This window comes from Asterias rubens, chromosome 2 (genome assembly GCF_902459465.1).
Source record: "Asterias rubens chromosome 2, eAstRub1.3, whole genome shotgun sequence".
Taxonomy (NCBI): Eukaryota; Metazoa; Echinodermata; class Asteroidea; order Forcipulatida; family Asteriidae; genus Asterias; species Asterias rubens.
The window spans coordinates 3,607,863-3,625,480 of NC_047063.1; the positions used below are offsets into that span (position 1 = coordinate 3,607,863).

The following is a 17,618-nucleotide window of genomic DNA, read 5'->3' on the forward strand; positions in this document are numbered from 1 at the left end:
CAAGTAATACGGGCCAAGCTGCAAACTAGTTAATGCATAGTGTAACATTGGGTTGATTGGGTAAGGGACATACATTTAAGTCCCCTACCTTTGCTTTCTGATGTATGGTGTAACATTGGGTTGGTTGGGTAAGGGACATAAATTTATGTCCTCTACCTTTGATATCTGACGTATAGTGTACTCATCTTTAACAGTGTGACGCTTGAAACAGCAGAATGTGATTTATATTTTAGAACTACCATTTTGCGTATTTCTGACCTTTGACCTGGAAATTAGTCTAAAATCCTTAGGAGCTTACCTGAGACCCCACTGGGTGTTGTTAACAATCTTTTGAAGAGCACCCTCAAAGTGGCGGTCCATCCAGAATGTCTGTTCCTTAATCTCACTCCGCTGAAAAAGAAATATTTTATTAATATTGAAGAACCGTGCTCAAAACAATTTGTTGCTCAATCCACAAAATGACCTATCCCGTCCACAGAATAAAAAATCATGGTTAAAGTTGCACTATTTGTTTAACTGTTGTTTCAGGGTCTGCTTACTATTTTTATTTTATTTTAAGACAAAAATAAAGCTGACTACTTTATTCATGCAGAACAGTCAGTTTGTTTTCAAGATGATACTTCAGTGAATACTTACAAATTCAAACTTGAGAAACAACTTTGCTTCATCAAATGTCATATTGTTGCTTGTGACATCAGGCGCTTTACACTCGTACTTTCCTGTATTTACATCACACACAAAAAACAAAGCAAAGGTTAGTTCATTTATTTTTACTTCCCTTGACATGCACAAATAATACATCACACCTTGCTTACAGCCATATTGTAATCTGGCACATTTTTATTTGGCCTATCCACTCATCACTCAATCGCAAAAGAGGCATCAAGCCAAAGAGCCAAAGAGCAACTGGTCCCCTCTTATTTGATCTTGTGATTCTATGTCTACATGTAACTGTATGCAGTTTGCATGTGCATACTGTACAAACAAGATATATTTGAAATGGGATAGTGTCAAACGACTTGCATTTTGACACGCATGTAGTACTAAGCTTCCTATACTTACTACAAGCGCCATACAAGTGCTCAAAAGGATTTGTTTAACATGTGTGCACGCAAAGTAGTCACTTTAATTAGCCAATCAGGATTTTTTTCTTGTGCATCCCAACCATGGGTTAGTGAAAAGAGGTATTGATACGGCACAGTGCCCATGGTGGGGAGGCTGGAGGCTCTGTCCAAGGTGGGATTTGAACTACTGTCCACTGAGATAGGGAAAGAATACAACCAAGACAGACTGCTCCCCCTTGAAATGGGAGAGGTGAATGAGGAGTATGAGGGAGGAAGGGGGAATCAACTCACCTGCAAGATCAGATAACTTCACATACAAAGCCTGCACAATCTTCATGGCCTCAATATGGTCCATTTCTTCTGTGTTCTGTAAAAGAAAAGGGGGAGAACACTGACTTTAAACAAACAGACAAACAAAAAAACGTCATTGCACTTATTTTCCACTTAAGCAAACATGCGTAACATTGGTAAATGTCAAAGACCAGTATCCACTATCCACAATTGATGTGACTCAACATCGCATATAAAATAACAAACCCGTAAAAGTTGGAGCTCAATCAGTCATTGGAGTCGCAAGAAAAAACGAATCTTTTAAAAATTTCACAATGAGTTCTGACTCACAAGATAAAAACCAATTTGTATACTCAATTCTCACAAAAGGCATTGCATTTCAAGCAAAAATATTTCAAGGGAGTTCCCTATTATTACTATCTTTGTAAAGTTGTGTGCAAATCTGTAAATATTTCGTACCAATGTTAAATGCACATCCTCACAGTGCAGGTCCATCAACAATAAGTTTTCTGGACCCCAGATAAAAAAGTAGAGATAAAAAAAACACTACAAAAAAGCTATTTTCAGTGGTAACTGGTTTAAAGGCAGTGGACACTATTGGTAATTACTCAAAATAATTATTAGCATAAAACCTTTCTTGGTGACGAGTAATGTGGAGAGGTTGATGGTATAAAACATTGTGAGAAACGGCTCCCTCTGAAGTGCCATAGTTTTCGAGAAAGAAGTAATTTTCCACGAATTTGATTTCGAGACCTCAGATTTAGAACTTGAGGTCTCGAAATCAACCATCTAAACGCACACAACTTTGTGTGACAAGGGTGTTTTTTCTTGCATTATTATCTCGCAACTTCGATGACCGATTGAGGTCAAATTTTCACAGGTAAGTTATTTTATGCATATGTTGAGATACACCAAGTGAGAAGGCTGGTCTTTGACAATTACCAATAGTGTCCACTGTCTTTAAGAACTTTGTTGTCCTTACAACAACAAACATGTTAACTAAAAATGCCACCAAGTTCACAAAAAGACCAAATTGGATACACTGTATTACTACATTTAAAAGCAGTTATTTTTTTCTAAGGAAAGACAAGTCACAAATCATCTTCTTCAAACTGAGCACATATTGTGGCGGATGCATGGACAAGTCACCAGCTGGAGTCAACAATGAATGAATGAATGAATGAATGAATGTACTCAGTGAGATCATGAAAACATGTTTACTTATGAGGAAATCAATTACAAATCAACAGTCTTCATTCATCACAGCACAATTTGTTGTTGCGTGATCGTTTCTTGAGCTGGTAATGGGTAAAGTTCATGTGCGTGACCCCTTACCACCCCTTCTCTAATTTCAAACATCGATCAGTAACTGACAGCTTTAAAATGACAAAGGAATGATTTTGTGTACATCTGTAACTATTTAGAAATCATGGAACTACGTAGGAAGTAGATTTTGTTACAAGCGCAAAGGTACAATGTACCAGTCATGGAATTTCATCTTTTAAAGCGCAAGGCCATTTTCCGTTTGCAAAGGGCACATCCATTGACAAATCTTAAAGTCAATGGGAAAGTTTTGAAGAGGCACCAAGGCCAAGACCAGCGGCAATGGCCTGCGTGTAATAGACCAATCCATTAAGCTCCGCCCCATTGCGTATTGACCAATCACAATGCAACGAAGGTCCGACAAATAAGGTCCGACATGCGTGCGCGTATCTTGGCGTGCGCGGCAGAGTTGTGCAGAAAGGCATTGGAAAGCCCCACAAGTTCTTGCTCACACGTGCGTCGTGGGCGGAGCCTACTGGATCGGTGTATTCCAGGCCTGATGTCATGACATAAGATCAACAATACAATGCGGATCATACTCCTTCATATAAAAGATTGTCACTTTATGTACAGTTTGCATAGTTATGCAAGTTCAACATCGGAAACAACAATCTTCTGGTATGGTGCACGAAGTCACGAACATGTACACTTGTACCCAAACATATCAATCATTCCTTTGGTCCATGAGTACAGTACATAATATGCTACACAATATTGGGAGTTCAAGATCAATTTTTAGATGTGTATTGTACACAACGCATCAGAAAACTACAGTTGTCTTTGTGTTTGGGACTCCCTGTTTTGATTTTAAGCAACAGAGTTAGATTGCTGGGATAGTGACTTGCTTAGTCAAAACTTACATAGTACATGTAACACTACATCACGTATATTTTATTTGAATTCCTCAGACTATAGACGATGTGACCTCTGACGCCACACGGAAACCATAACATGATTCGTGCGCATACCGCCGGGCAAAACCTTTTTGTTTTGGCAGCCAGCTAGAAAGTGTATGCAATGTTACCATGACTGCGTGTCTTTTTGCCCGGCGAAACATGACGTATACAGTGTTTTTTTCAACAGAGGGTGGTTTGTATGTAAACATAGGTCACATCGTCTATAGAGGCAGGTCCTACACACATTCCCATGGTTCTGGAAAAACATTTGTGCAATAGTATGGTAAGAGACGGCAAACTCATATACAAAATTTTGAATAAATGTGTTGGCACAATGGTACAATGGTTTGTTGCTCATACAAATGCTTGAGTCATATGGCGCAACAACTGTCTCTTTAGTCTTGGAAAATCAAATTTAAGCGTTAACTTGCGAATTGGCAAGTCTCTGTACCATGTTATTCAATCAAACTCGCAAATGGCTTATTTGGGGAGCAGTCATCCTCTTATCATTAACCATGATAACAAATACACAATTAGAGGCTTACAGTATTCTGGATAATACCTTAATCCAATCCCTGTTTTCCCCGTTTGACATTTCTGCCTGAGGATGAATGAATTTAAGATTGTAGGGGAGGGGCCTGATTGGATGCTGCTGGGTTTCAGGGTGTGGCACTTCTCCGGTCAAAGGTCAAATTCAACTGAATGATTCATCATCCATGTTGTATCCTTGACTTTGACAGTACATTTAATACACATGTGTACTTGTATGCTAGATGGAAGTATTTCTCCAGAGAATCGCTAATGGTTTGAGCTTTGAGCTTTCATTTCAAAAGTAATCAATATTTTGCAAGACATAAAAGTACAGTCGACCCTCGTTAATATGAGCTCGGGACATACGAGACAAAGGTTATTTTTGCGGCCCCATGACAACAAAATGGATTATTTGTTCATACTTTTGTAACGGAGTCTGAAAATAATTGTTCCGTAAAAGCTATGTAAGTACCGTTCAGTCAAGGTTCGGAAACAACATTCTTGTTGCCAAACTCTTTATCGGATCGGACCAGCTACACAGTTCTGTCCGATCCAAAAACCGAACATTTTGATAATTTATAACTTATGCTTGATCTACATGTACTATGCCTACACGCTGACGGTAACCAGGGAAAACAACTATCAGCAGAGGCGCTACGCAGTATCGAATCCGTCACATCTTGGTCACATGAACGACAAGTTTGACTTAACTTTGCTGTGATTTTTAACTTGAGATACAAATATTAAATTTCTATGATCATAGTCAACAAAAATGCCTTTGTCATTGATATTTTTGTGTACTGGATGCAAATCGCCCTGTTTTAGCGTAGACGTGTGTGTACAGGGTGTCTCAAAAAAGACTATACACTTTTGAAATGGCTGCAGAATAAAAAATATACGATTCTGGGGAAAACGTTTTGGATGTATGGATAGCTAATGGTCTCAACTTTCATATGACACCAAAAACTACAAAAATAATGTGAGCACTGGTCACTTATGTGAGGGTATCAAAATTAGGCTGCGCAGGATTTAGCCTTTTGTGAGCTTACCAAATTCATGGTGATATGATGATTGCACTCAGTTTGTGTTTGCTGAATGAATTATTTTATGGTTTATTAAACCATTTGCTTTATGCATGAGTTGCATTTTTTTTCTTGTAGTATTTTAACTTTCTCAGTGGTGTGTTCATAGGAGTCAGGATGGGGTGATGGTAGGCCCCCTACATGTTGCAATTTCCATTATACAAACTGTTTTTGTTCATATCTGTCACTTTAAATAAAAACGTTCACCCCACATTTCAGTTATTGTAAGCGGAGTTGAACATTTCATTTGTTTTTCTTACGACGTCTTGTAAGCTACAAAGGACTACCTCTCACACAGGGAAGGCTAATTCCTTCGCACGCTGTTTTTCATACCCTTCACAAAAGTTAGCAGTGCTCACCCAATCAAAAAGTATTTTCGCAGTTATTGGTGCCATATCAAAGTTCAGTCCATTTATAAGCTATCCGTACACCTAAACCTTTCCCTACAGAATCATTTACTTTTTATTCGGCAGTCATTTTAAAAGTTGTATAGTTTTTTTTTGAGACACACGGTAGTGTATGCACTACAACCACATACAGTACATGTATGTATCACTGCGTTTTAGATGAGGTTCGAATAATACCAGGAAAACGGGCCAGTCCGGCGGACCTCGTATTAACGTGAGTAGACTGTTCATTATAAATGTACTGTACATTTATAAGTCTGTCTTATCGAATGGCATTGAAGGATCAGTCAATGGGATGGTTTCTTCAGTCACAGAATAAAGCACTTGTCCAAATTAGCAGCAACAGGCTAGATTTCTACATACGTCATCATGCGTTGAGGTATAGGACTTCCTAAGCAAACTGTAACTGCCTGACAACAGTTCTTACCCCAAAGTTGCTGCTTCCATCAGCGATGTAGAAGTGTCTTGAATCTGAAATAGAAAAGAAATTGATGCAATCAAGAAGCAATTTTGGGTTTTTGTTTTTTTGGGGGGGGGATACAATGTACCTTTTTTTTATTCCATAAGAAAATCTTCTTACATGTAAGATGAAATGAAATTCATTTTAAAGGGAAATGTTAATTTAAACACAAACAAGGAAATCAGAATACTTTAATTCAAAGTTACACGTAGATCAAGCTCATTATAGTGAACACTGATACGACCACTGCCTTGACATTTAGCAGTACATGTAGCTTGCAAAACTGATAATGCTTACAGTGTTTTTTTCACTGAGTCAGAAAAGTACTGAGTACACATTGCTTTTACACACATCGGTGTACACAGTATTATGAACTTGCTATTAGAGTCCATTTTATGTAAAAAAAATCCTGGAAAACCTGGAAACAATATGTACACATTGTGTTTTGTAATGTTGTTCATGGGTTATTTACAGTGCAAATGTATGAAACTAGCCAAACTGATTTTTGTCTACATGTATCTCAGGACGAACTTTGCATCATTCCATTGGTCGCACCAATGGGTAATTGCACCAACATGCAACTGGCTAGGGCATGACAAATGAAGTCATAAGATTTAGGGTCTATAGTTTTTATGTGGTCAGGCTCCTTTGAGGATAGTGTCTAGTACATCTTGGTACCAAAGTGCGTTAAAACATGTCTACGATAACAGGATCAACATACCATGCTATTAGGACTTTGTGTCTTCCTTCCTCATGCACAAAGTAGGCCCTACATGCCCAAAGTAATACATTGTAGGGTGGCAGTGTGCAATACGTACATCTTTGTAAAGCAAAGTCACAAAACCTTGAAGAGAGGTTTGAAACCTGGACCTACAACCATGTATCAATCATACATGTACAAGTACTTGTTCAAGTACTTGTTAAGGTCTACTTAATTACACAATCGAGCCTGATACTTCATGGAGGCAACGAAGGCGATTTCGTTACTTAATAATGCCCCTGTGCCCTTGAAATGCCCTGGTAGAAATTATCCTCATAGAGGGTGCCCTTTTAACCTCTACATGTACATGTGAAAATGCCTTGATGCCCTTACATTGTGTACCCTTTAAAAAACCAAAGCAAACAGGGCTGTTTAAACGAGGATCAGTTACATATTTTGTGCCTACAGTACAAGCATGACAAGAGCACCAAAACAAATTTTACATGAACCAAAAAAAACGAAGAAAAAAAAAACAACCCTTGCTAGCAGTGTACATCGCTTTTGTTTGATTCCCAGCAGTTTTCTTTTTGAAACTTTAAAACACTGGATTTGGCAACATATAAAGGCAGTGGACACTATTGGTAATTACTCAAAATAATTATTGGCATAAAACTGTACTTGGTAACGGGAGCTGTTGATAGTATAAAACATTGTGAGAAACAGCTCCCTCTGAAGTAACGTACTTTTCGAGAAAGAAGTAATTTTCCACGAATTTGATTTTGAGACCTCAGATTTAGAATTTGAGGTTTCAAAATCAAGCATCTGAAAGCACACAACTCCGTGTAACCCGTGTTTTTCTTTCATTATTATCTCGCAACTTCGAAGACCAATTGAGCTCAAATTTCCACAGGTTTGTTATTTTGTGCATATTGAGATACACTAAGTGAGGAGACTGGACAATTACCAAGTGTCCAGTGTCTTTAACCTGAAGTGAACTTTTCCTACACTGAAACCGTCTTAAAACCACCATGAAACCAACGCTTGAATTATATTCAGGCTTTAATAATGAAAGTAGTTAGAGCTTTTGTTGCTACACATAACTTTTTAGTTCTCAGACTACATGTACATAAATACATACATGTATGTACATGTACATGCCTAAAGAATGGACGTCTGCCAACGCTCTGGTGGGTGTGGTCATGGGGACCATTGAGGAGGGCCCCCAAAATGAGCTAAGATCAGCTTGGGGTCTACATGCAACAGCGGGATTGGTTATGTTCCACCCCAATCGCACCAACTATAGTTGAGACTGGTCCCAACTTGAGTGCTCAAGTTGGGACGCCCCAACTGTCACACTCAAATTGGGACCAGTCTGAACGGCGATTGTCAAGTTGGGACGGAACAGTAGTGTGTTGATCTCAAGCACAAAACCACAGAGTTACCCCAGGGTAATTAATAGGAGGAATCCCCAGAGGAGGGTCAGGACATTGCGGTTTTTAGGGTTGCAATTGAATTATCATCAATGTGACACTTCATAGGAAGGAAACTTGCAGCACACCTGTTAAAAATCCAACCAGTATGATTTTTTCAGCAGATCAGGGCTTGCCCTAAACCTTTTGAATATTAAACTAGCCAACAAAATTGGGTAAATATACATATTTGGTTTGCAGTAAAACCATGTGTGTATCTACTTGCCAGGTAGAGTTTGTTCTTCAGAGAACTGTATTTCTTTATTCTACTACCGCAGAGTAGAATTATCGGATGTTCGGGGTAACATGTAGTTTGGACTGGGTTAGCTTGTCATTTCACTGCCAGTCTGTCAGCTCGTATACAGCCAGTCCACTTAGATTGGTCGAGCAGCTATTTTAATTCACATTTGGGTAAGCAGACCAAGATGTAAAAGGGTCTACTTCACTGTATAGTATATGTTTGGTAAAGACTCTGGAAACAAATGACATTAAAAACTTACTAACAGGCAAGCATTACAGCAGCAGGCCTGTACAGTATGCTTTGTTTTTTAAACGGCAAGGGCACCAAGGCATTATTTCCTTGGTAAAGGATACCCAAGGCAATGACCAGCGGTCATGGAGGCAATCACCTTTGTAAAGTATCAGGCCTGCAGCGGCTTTCAGCTCAAATGCATTTTGAATTTTTTTTTACTTTGAATTTCTGCATTATGGACAAAAAAAATCTCTTTTTTACCGCCCCCCCCCCCACAGTTTTTTTTTTTTTTTTGAGGGGGGAGATGCACTGTGAATTTTGTTTTCTAAATGGCTCACCAGTGTTGCACCATGCAATCCCTTTAAACCTCCCTACTATGGTACTACACTGACAACAAGTCTTAGCGATACACATGTACACGACTTGTCAGCCAAGGATGTTGGTTGGGTCAACCAAAAGCCCAGGAAAGCCCGTAGACTGTCTTATCCTGGCCTGCAGACCTACCTGTACTACTCCTGGGCTAGTCACTACAACCGAAAGGTACAGTTGGCCAATATAAATCATAAACACATGTACTGCCTGTACATGTATGTGCTGTGTCGTACTCTCTTGTGTTTGGCGCCAACATAACGCTCCGTTTGGTTCAGGACTGAATTTTGCGGAAGGAGGGGTGGAGGGTTTGGGGGATGATTGAGGGAAGGGGAGAGGGTTTACAAAACACTCCACCGTGCCTTACAATTTTAACAAATATGTACAAACCCGGCTACTAGACAATGCGTTTTTTCTTGCGCCAAGAAAGTTTTAAGTAGACCAGTTTTTTAAAAAACAATAGCTTTGATGTATTCATTGTGGAAGTGATCAAACCAATTTAAATGAAGTAAACACCACTCACTAAAAGGTATAAACACATTTCGCAATTGAGTATTTATTGCACAGTTTTTAGCAGCCAACTTGACAAGTTGAAAAGGCGTCTTCTACTAGCCGTAAACCCGTAGCAGATTTATCCTAGACAATGTAGCCAGGCTAGTTCTATAAGGTGTAACTACTGTCCTAAAAATACTAAACCAACATGTGCTAGACCGAGTTCCATCCATGATCCAAATCATGATTTTCCCATCTTTTTGTTCCTCACACAAGAACCAAACCAAGGTTGAATGGTCTAGTAATGGTCTAATGGTAAAATTTGATTCCACACTTTTATGAAATGACAAATCACCAACACTTAATAAAAGTCACTAGTTTTTATGAAGATCTACATTTAGTACACACCTGTACATGGTACAGGTGTCTCAAAGTGGTCATCATTTTTTTTCTAGACATGGTTTTAAAGTTGTTTAATTATGAGATTAATAGCACAGGGTTTTAATGGTGCTTTGGAGCATTAGAAGCCACGGCCAGGGCCCAATTTCATGGCTCTGCTTACCTCCGAATTCTGCGATTACGATCACCGATTCCCCGCTTACTTACAAGCGCCAAAATTCGCCGCTAACCTGTGAAATACGCTTGCCGTAAGCACAGAATTACCTGCTTTACGGTAAGCAGAGCCATGAAATTGGGCCCAGATCTTTCTGTTTGCGTTATGGGTTCTTCTACAAGCTAAATGGTAAAAGTGTCCGGCTCAAAGACACACGAGTGGCAAGACAAGGGCTCTAACCCACACTCTTCTGATCAGAAGTGCAAGAGCTCGAGTCTGTTGCGCTTAACCGCTCAGTCATGATGCGCCATATTTGCTGGTTTTAAAAAGCCATTCTTATTCTGGACACGTACTGCTTGTGGCAAAAAAGTATCCTCTAAAAAAGGTACTCTATGTGTACATTCTGAGACCATTATAAAATGCATTTGATCTGTAAACATTGCAAGCGAACATTACGATCATTATCAAACTGCACTTTCATACCCATTGTTACATGAGGAATGTTCAATGTTGGGAATTTTGCTAACCTTCATAAATGCGATGATTGCATTGTGTATGTGCTTCCATGTATAAAAACATTTACATTCAGTACAAAAACTACTACGTGTATGTGTATAAAAATGTACAGTGCATTGTATACAATTTTAATGATGGTGTATACATTATTTGCCTCGTTCACGGCTGATACACAGATACGTGCATGGTCTTAGTGTAGCCCTTATACATTGTATCATGTCAAAACCTGACAGTTTTACAACCATTTGAATGTTATGTACACTGTGTAAAGGCTTCGTTTTTAGAAGGGCAAGGTCACCGACGCAGTTTCCCCCTGAGAAGAGCAACCTTTGAGAAAATAGTAAATTTCTAGAATTTCAAGGGCAACCAAGGCAATAGAGGCAATTAGGGGGACAATTAGGGGACCAGGGGGACATAGAGGCAAGTGCCTTTATCGCCCTTGTGAACTTTAAAATGTTACTTTATTTTTTCAAAGACGAGTGTCTAGATGTACGTGTAGTCACCCTTTCATTGATGGCATGTGCAGCATTGCATGTATATTTGTGAGTGTACACTAACTTGGATCCTGTTTTTTCATTTGCAATGCATGTTGAGGTTGCTTACTACAAACGGAGACAAGTTAGTCCAATTACTAAAACGAGCATTGCAAGCACTGTATCCTGTATGATGTAGTCTGGGAACTAGACCTGTATGCATAAGATGGTCGAATCGTGAACAAGACCATTGTCCTGGTCTTGGCCTTGGTGCCCCATCAAAAGTTTCCCATAGACTTTAAGATTCTCCAATGGAAGTGCCCTTTTGCAAAATGAAAATGGCCTAGTCCCCTCACAGACGAAATTCCAGGTCTGAAAAACATTCTGTACAATACATCAGGCCCACTTCGCTTTCTTAATGTTAATGTCAGGCATGTTCAAACATGTACCTGTGTTTTATGTACACACCTGTACATTGAGTGCAATCATGCGCTAATAAATGAGGTCCTGGGACACGTCATACGAATGAACACAAAAGCAGCATATGGAAATGTTCCATGTTCCATGTACACTGCAATAAATAGGCCTACATGTACCGTGTTCATGTACGGTACACACATGTGCATATACCGTTTAGTTAAAAATGTACATGTACCGTGGACAGTTTTAAAAACTTGATCACGTGGGGATGTACATGTATGTATTAACAAGTGATAAAGGACTGCCTCTGGAAACAAGCGAATAAAATGGCCCCAACTTGGTTTGTGTACATGTATAGTTTAATTGGCACTTCGCACACATGCGGGTACACACTGAAAATGTATCAAAAGACCCCTTGCATATAATAAATGGAAGACCAGATTCTTAATTTAATGAAAATAAACTTTCTACAAAGTGTAACATAAATGTACGAAAAGAGAAAATTACTATCCAGTCTCAACAGATTGGAAGATATTTACCAGACTCAAAGTCAACATTGCAACATTAAAAGATAATAATTACGCACTGGAAGGTATTACTATTCACTAAAAAAACAAAAGTCCGCCGGACTTTGCACTTACTAGTCTGGTCATGAGGTTACTGGCCCGAGGCTTAAATCACCGACTTCAGGACTTTGGTCCAGTCTATAAAAACTTAAGCCATACATGTATACATGTTAAAGCCCCGATGTCTTTTCACAATTCTGTTTTTATCCAAATTCAAGCCCTGGTATGTATTTCTAACATCATGAAATAAAATTTCAAATATGAATACTGAATTCGGTCATTCGTGACGAGCCAAGGGTGGTCTGAAACATCTACCAGGCCGGATACGTCATGAAGGCAAAGAAGGCGATTGCCTCGTTGCCAATAATTCGATTGCCTTGGTGCCCTTGAAATGCTCCTATAGAAATTTACTAAGTCCTCATAGGGTGCCCTCTATCAAGGAGAAAATGCCTTGGTGCCCTTGCCCTTTCAAAAACGAAGCATATAGGCCTTGTCTACAATTGTAAAGGATATATCTTGTTATCAGTTAAACCGATAACGTCAAGTCAGCCAAACGGTGTTATGAGAAATGCCAGCCCCATCCATTAACCCCAAAATGAATCCCATCAATGCACGCTTATCCTAAGAATAATTAACCCTAATTGACCCAAAGCCAGGGAGTGAATCACATGCCAACAAGCAACAGGTTTTAAAAAAACAGATCAAGGCAATATATTCTGGGTCTTTCATAGCACGCAATCTTGAGCGAAAGGACATGCAACATTTGTCGAGAGATTTTTGATTAAACATAACCAATTCCATGGTTTCAAAGTTATTCATGCTAAGTGCATAAAATGTGCAGTAAAACTAAACTAAGCGAGGGTGGACTGGTACATATTGGTTAACAGTAGACCCCTCCCATGATGAACATTAATTTGCTCATCAGGCTAAGCACCTTACACTACTTGTGGGCAAAATGAGGAAACATCACAGCTTTTTGTAAGGAGCGAATGATGGCGTGACGCGTACGCCTAATTGTGTGTCTGCCACAGCCTGGTCTGCCAACCAGTGTCTGTGCGCATGCAGGAATGTTACACATATCATTTATGGGAAGGGCTAAGGTGATTAGTGGCAAACTTTATGCAGCCTACAAACTGACAGAAATGCAGTGTCCACACACATGCGCGACCCGGACTCAAACCCACACTCTGCTGATCAGAAATACCAGAGCGTGAGTCTGGTGTCCTTATCTCTCAGCCACCACAACAAGCCATCCACTTGAAATTAACTTATCACACATTCTACTTGTGTGTAGATTGTAGTTGTACAAAATGAGTATCCAATCCAACACTTTCAAACATTCAACTGAACAGCAGCAGTGCCCATAATACCTGTCCTCACTTTCCTCGATCAACACCTTTTTGAGCTGAAAGTAGTCCACTTCAACGAGGGGGGGGGGTTGCTTTTTATTAATTGATAATAACAACCTTCTACCATCAGTAACTAGTACTAAGGCGGTGGGGAGACGGCACAACAGCTGGTGACACAGGAAGGAAGCGAGCACCCGAGCCTGCCGAGGTGTCTTCAGACCCAAGGAGAGAGGGTTACTCCTCGACACTTCTGAGTCAGTGTTCTGCATGGGATAGTCCCGTCATGCAGGGAATGATAGCCATCAACAAAACTGGCTCACTATGTATCTCTCAGTGCAGTTTGTCAAGGGGCGCTACGATGTTCGTACAGTGTATCTGTTACTGGTCATGTCTTAAAGGCAGTGGACACTATTGGTAATTACTCAAAATAATTATCAGCATAAAACCTCACTTGGTAACGAGTAATGGGGAGAGGTTGATAGTATAAAACATTTTGAGAAACGGCTCCCTCTGAAGTGACGTACAGTACACGTACATGTAGTTTTCGAGACAGAAGTAATTTTTCTCGAATTTGATTCCAAGTTTAGAACTTGAGGTCTCGAAATCAAGCATCTGAAAGCACACAACTTCGTGTGACAAGGGTGTTTTTTGTATTTCATTCATATCTCGCAACTTCGACGACCAATTGAGCTCAAATTTTTACAGTTCGTTATTTTAAGCATATGTTTCTAGATACACCAAGTGAGAAGACTGGTCTTTGACAGTTACCAAAAGTGTCCACTGTCTTTAAACTTACATGTAACTGGCCAAGTTGAAGTTCCTCAACCCAGTTTCATGATGCTTTGTTTTTGAAAGAGCACAATAGGCATTTACTTCTTGGTAAAGGCATAGGGAACCCCATGCAGTGTGACCCCACATGTACTGTTTGAGGAAATTGTAAATTTCTACTAACATAGCATTTCAATGGAGCATGGAGACAAATGCCTTCACTGCCTCTGTGAAGTATCGTGCATGGTAGGACGACCAAAAGACACCAACAATGGGGCACATTAGACTTGTTTTTAGTAGACTCCTTTGGGAACATTCATGAGGACCGTTACAGTGTTTGTTAGTGAGTACCGAGCCTCATGAGACGAAAAATGTACTAGTACTGATACAGAGAGAACACATTGTACATATTTTGGGTGTTTGTGGGATTCATTTTTTTTGGGGGGGGGGGGTTAGGACTCCCTAATTTCCAGTCTGAGTTGAGACAATTATTCAAGTTAGATTTTCCAACAATTACAATTATGTATAAAAATTATAAATTTTAAATCTTGGGAATAACAAACATTTGCCCAGTTGTACCCCTTTGGATAACTTTCCATACGGCGCCACCACTTTTTAACTAATTTTTACAAAAAGGGATACATATAAAAGTATCATTTAGGTAAATTAGATATTATATTATTTCAGTAAAAAGTGGTGGCGCCATACTTAAACTTTTCCCCCCTTTAAAATATTCCTGGGTGTAATTGTAGGTCACAATAAAATACTTGTGATGTGCCAAGATGTCAATCCTCAACCAAACAATGCCACCTGTGCATTCTATTTATAATCCAGCTAATTAATATCTCTGCACACCTGATGATTACTGTCATTATACATCAACAATGTGACAGTGGGACCTAGGTACAGCATGACGACTCAAATTAAAATGTACACAAAACATGCTCGACTGTCCATCTGCCCCATCATGTACAAAACACATTGTAATGTTAGGAGTATACCTACATGATGTATGTAACATTGTTCCAAGGATTTATTGGTCAAGAACAAATCATGTGATGTACACTGTAATACAAAGACGCATGTTCCATGGCTGAGGATGCACTACGCACTACGCATAACGCACAACGTGCAGTGTAACACAAGTGTTGTTAACCAGTTCACACAGTACATTACCTTGTTCGTACACCCTCGGGTGCCATTTGCCCACTACTCGGGTATCAAAACACAATGGATTCCGCCACAGAGTGCAGCAATCATATGTGTTTTCCTACATCATGTGTAGAAATACGAAATCGTTTACCCACAAACCCAACATGTACAGTACATTTTCATTAGGTTTCACATGTGTACACATGTACCAATGTTCACGTAGGGGATTGTTGGTAGTTTAAAATCCATGGAGCTCCATGGTTAATCCTACATACAAAAGTTTTACCTATATGGTCACATTTGTGTACAACGAGTTCTTTTTTTAAACGAGGTTCCAATTTCATGGCTTTGCTTACTGCGTAATTTTGTGCTTTCCAGTGCCCTATATTACTATAAAACACAAACTGTAGTTCTACAATATGGGCAATAAGCGCAGAATTCCTTCGTAAGCTAAGCAATGACATGGGTACGCACATGACAAGCTATACTCACCCTCTAGATTTTCGGTGCCAACATTCATGTAAACCATCCCCAAAACTACAAAGAAAAGAAAGGCACACGACAGCAAGATCATTGGGACATGGTGACCAATCCTGGAGCCAAGGCTGGAGGCTGAGTGGTCCTCCGTGGCAAACTCTTCGTAGAGGTTCTCCTCTCTTTCAGGTAGGTCAGAGTTGCGAGGGTTGCTCGTTGACGACTTTGATCTGTCCGGCTGCTGATAGGCATAGGGGTGACTTCTTGGTGTGTGGTTGGATTTAGAGTTCAGGAAGCTTGAACTGGTGGATCGTGGAAGGGACACATTGTTTACTTTGCTGCTGAAACTTGATTTGCTTTGATTGAGGTTTGGGTTTCTGGAGGAGTTGAGGTTATTTCTTGATGCTGGGGCAAGAGTATTACTGTTGTTGTTTCGGGCTGCGTTATCGTTTAGTTGACTTGTGTCCACCTCGTCATCGTAGGCATCTGACAGACGCAAACGATTGGATTTGCGCGGGGTGCTAGTTCTTGGGGTTAATGATTTCGGGAGGCTTTGCCGAGGAGAAGGTTTAGCTGTTGAGGACCACCAGAGTCCGGAAGTCTTGTTACCAGTCGATGATAAATCGCTTGCCTCTGAATTAACATGGTCTTTTGTGTACGTTTCATTCATCCTGCCTCTTGAATTTCTGTTTCTTACGTCGTACTTTGAATTTGATGAATTTGTCGAAGCCTCAGTCATTTGAGGCTCGGTTAACTCATCATTATTATCTTCATCTTCTTCTTCTTTATTATCCTTTTCATCCACATCAGAGTCCGAAAATTCACCTTTGCTTGGAGTTGGCACAACCCTGGATTTAGACACTGCATCCCGGCCAGCCAATAAGCTGGCGCGCGCTCTCGATTTATTCCCGTGGACAGTTCGGTCAATTGAAGGACCTGCACTTGGCAACATACCTGTCGAATATCTCTTCGATTTGGAACTGGAATTCAACCGTGAACCTTCCGAGGGAAGCTTTGTTGACTTTGCAGGTGTATCTCCGTGGTCATCGGCCGTCCCATTGTGAGGCGTTTGAGCCCGGACTTTCAAGCTTCGTCGCCGTAAACCTTTGCTTGGGACCGGCGTGGAGCGCCTCCTGTTGCCCGCTGATTCACCATCACTTTCGTCGGAACTGAACCCGAGTAATTTACGCCCTGGAACGGCCGGCGTTGGCAATTTCACCTTCAATTTCTCCTCAGCTTGGAGCTTGCTTAGTTTCTTGAAATAAACTTTCCGAGTGGTGTCGGTAACCGGTCCAGCATTGAAGCCTAAGCGCTTCAATTCTGTCCGTAATTCTCGATCATTTAGCGCAGTGTGTCCCGATGCCGCCATTTTGTCCACTCCGAATGAATGCAGCTTCTAGATTCCCGGATGCTGGATGCTGTCTAGTCTGTGCATGTACAGTGCACAGTGTACGGACGGGCGTAGATCGAATAGATCTGCATTGTGCTTGTGTGTGTACATGTTATACGTGTGTGAGTGACTCCAGCCTGCATGGCCAACCCGTCACGCGTTCATTTCTCGGGGTCAGCTGTCAAAGGTTTCAATAGCAGACAGCACAATGTCAGACACAGAACTAAAGTAGCTCCATGGTCACACCAAGGACTTCTATTGGGGTTCAATAAACTATAAAATTAAAACCTTGAGGATTACAAACTACAGAGTGGACGATACGTTGAACTAATCCTCAGTGTATTTGTTAAAATAATTTTCATGAAAATAATGGGCAGATTTTTTGGGTGAAAACAAAAAAG

At 40.2% G+C, this 17,618-nt stretch overlaps 1 protein-coding gene across 2 annotated transcripts in view; it reads right to left on the reverse strand.

The window, feature by feature from the left end:
• The window catches only part of LOC117306707 (inner nuclear membrane protein Man1-like), a 40,829-nt gene extending 23,614 nt beyond the window's left edge, over positions 1 to 17,215 (reverse strand). For both annotated transcript variants that reach the window (XR_004520981.1, XM_033791188.1), the window contains exons 1-5: positions 15,846 to 17,215; positions 6,022 to 6,065; positions 1,356 to 1,431; positions 637 to 719; positions 299 to 390 (exon numbers count right to left, since the gene is read on the reverse strand). Coding sequence is in view for 1 of the 2 variants with exons in the window: in XM_033791188.1 (XP_033647079.1) it covers positions 299 to 390; positions 637 to 719; positions 1,356 to 1,431; positions 6,022 to 6,065; positions 15,846 to 17,196 (1,646 nt within the window). In the remaining variant the exon portion in view is untranslated. The remainder of the gene's footprint in view (positions 1 to 298; positions 391 to 636; positions 720 to 1,355; positions 1,432 to 6,021; positions 6,066 to 15,845) is intronic.
• Between the last annotated feature and the right edge of the window lie 403 nt (positions 17,216 to 17,618).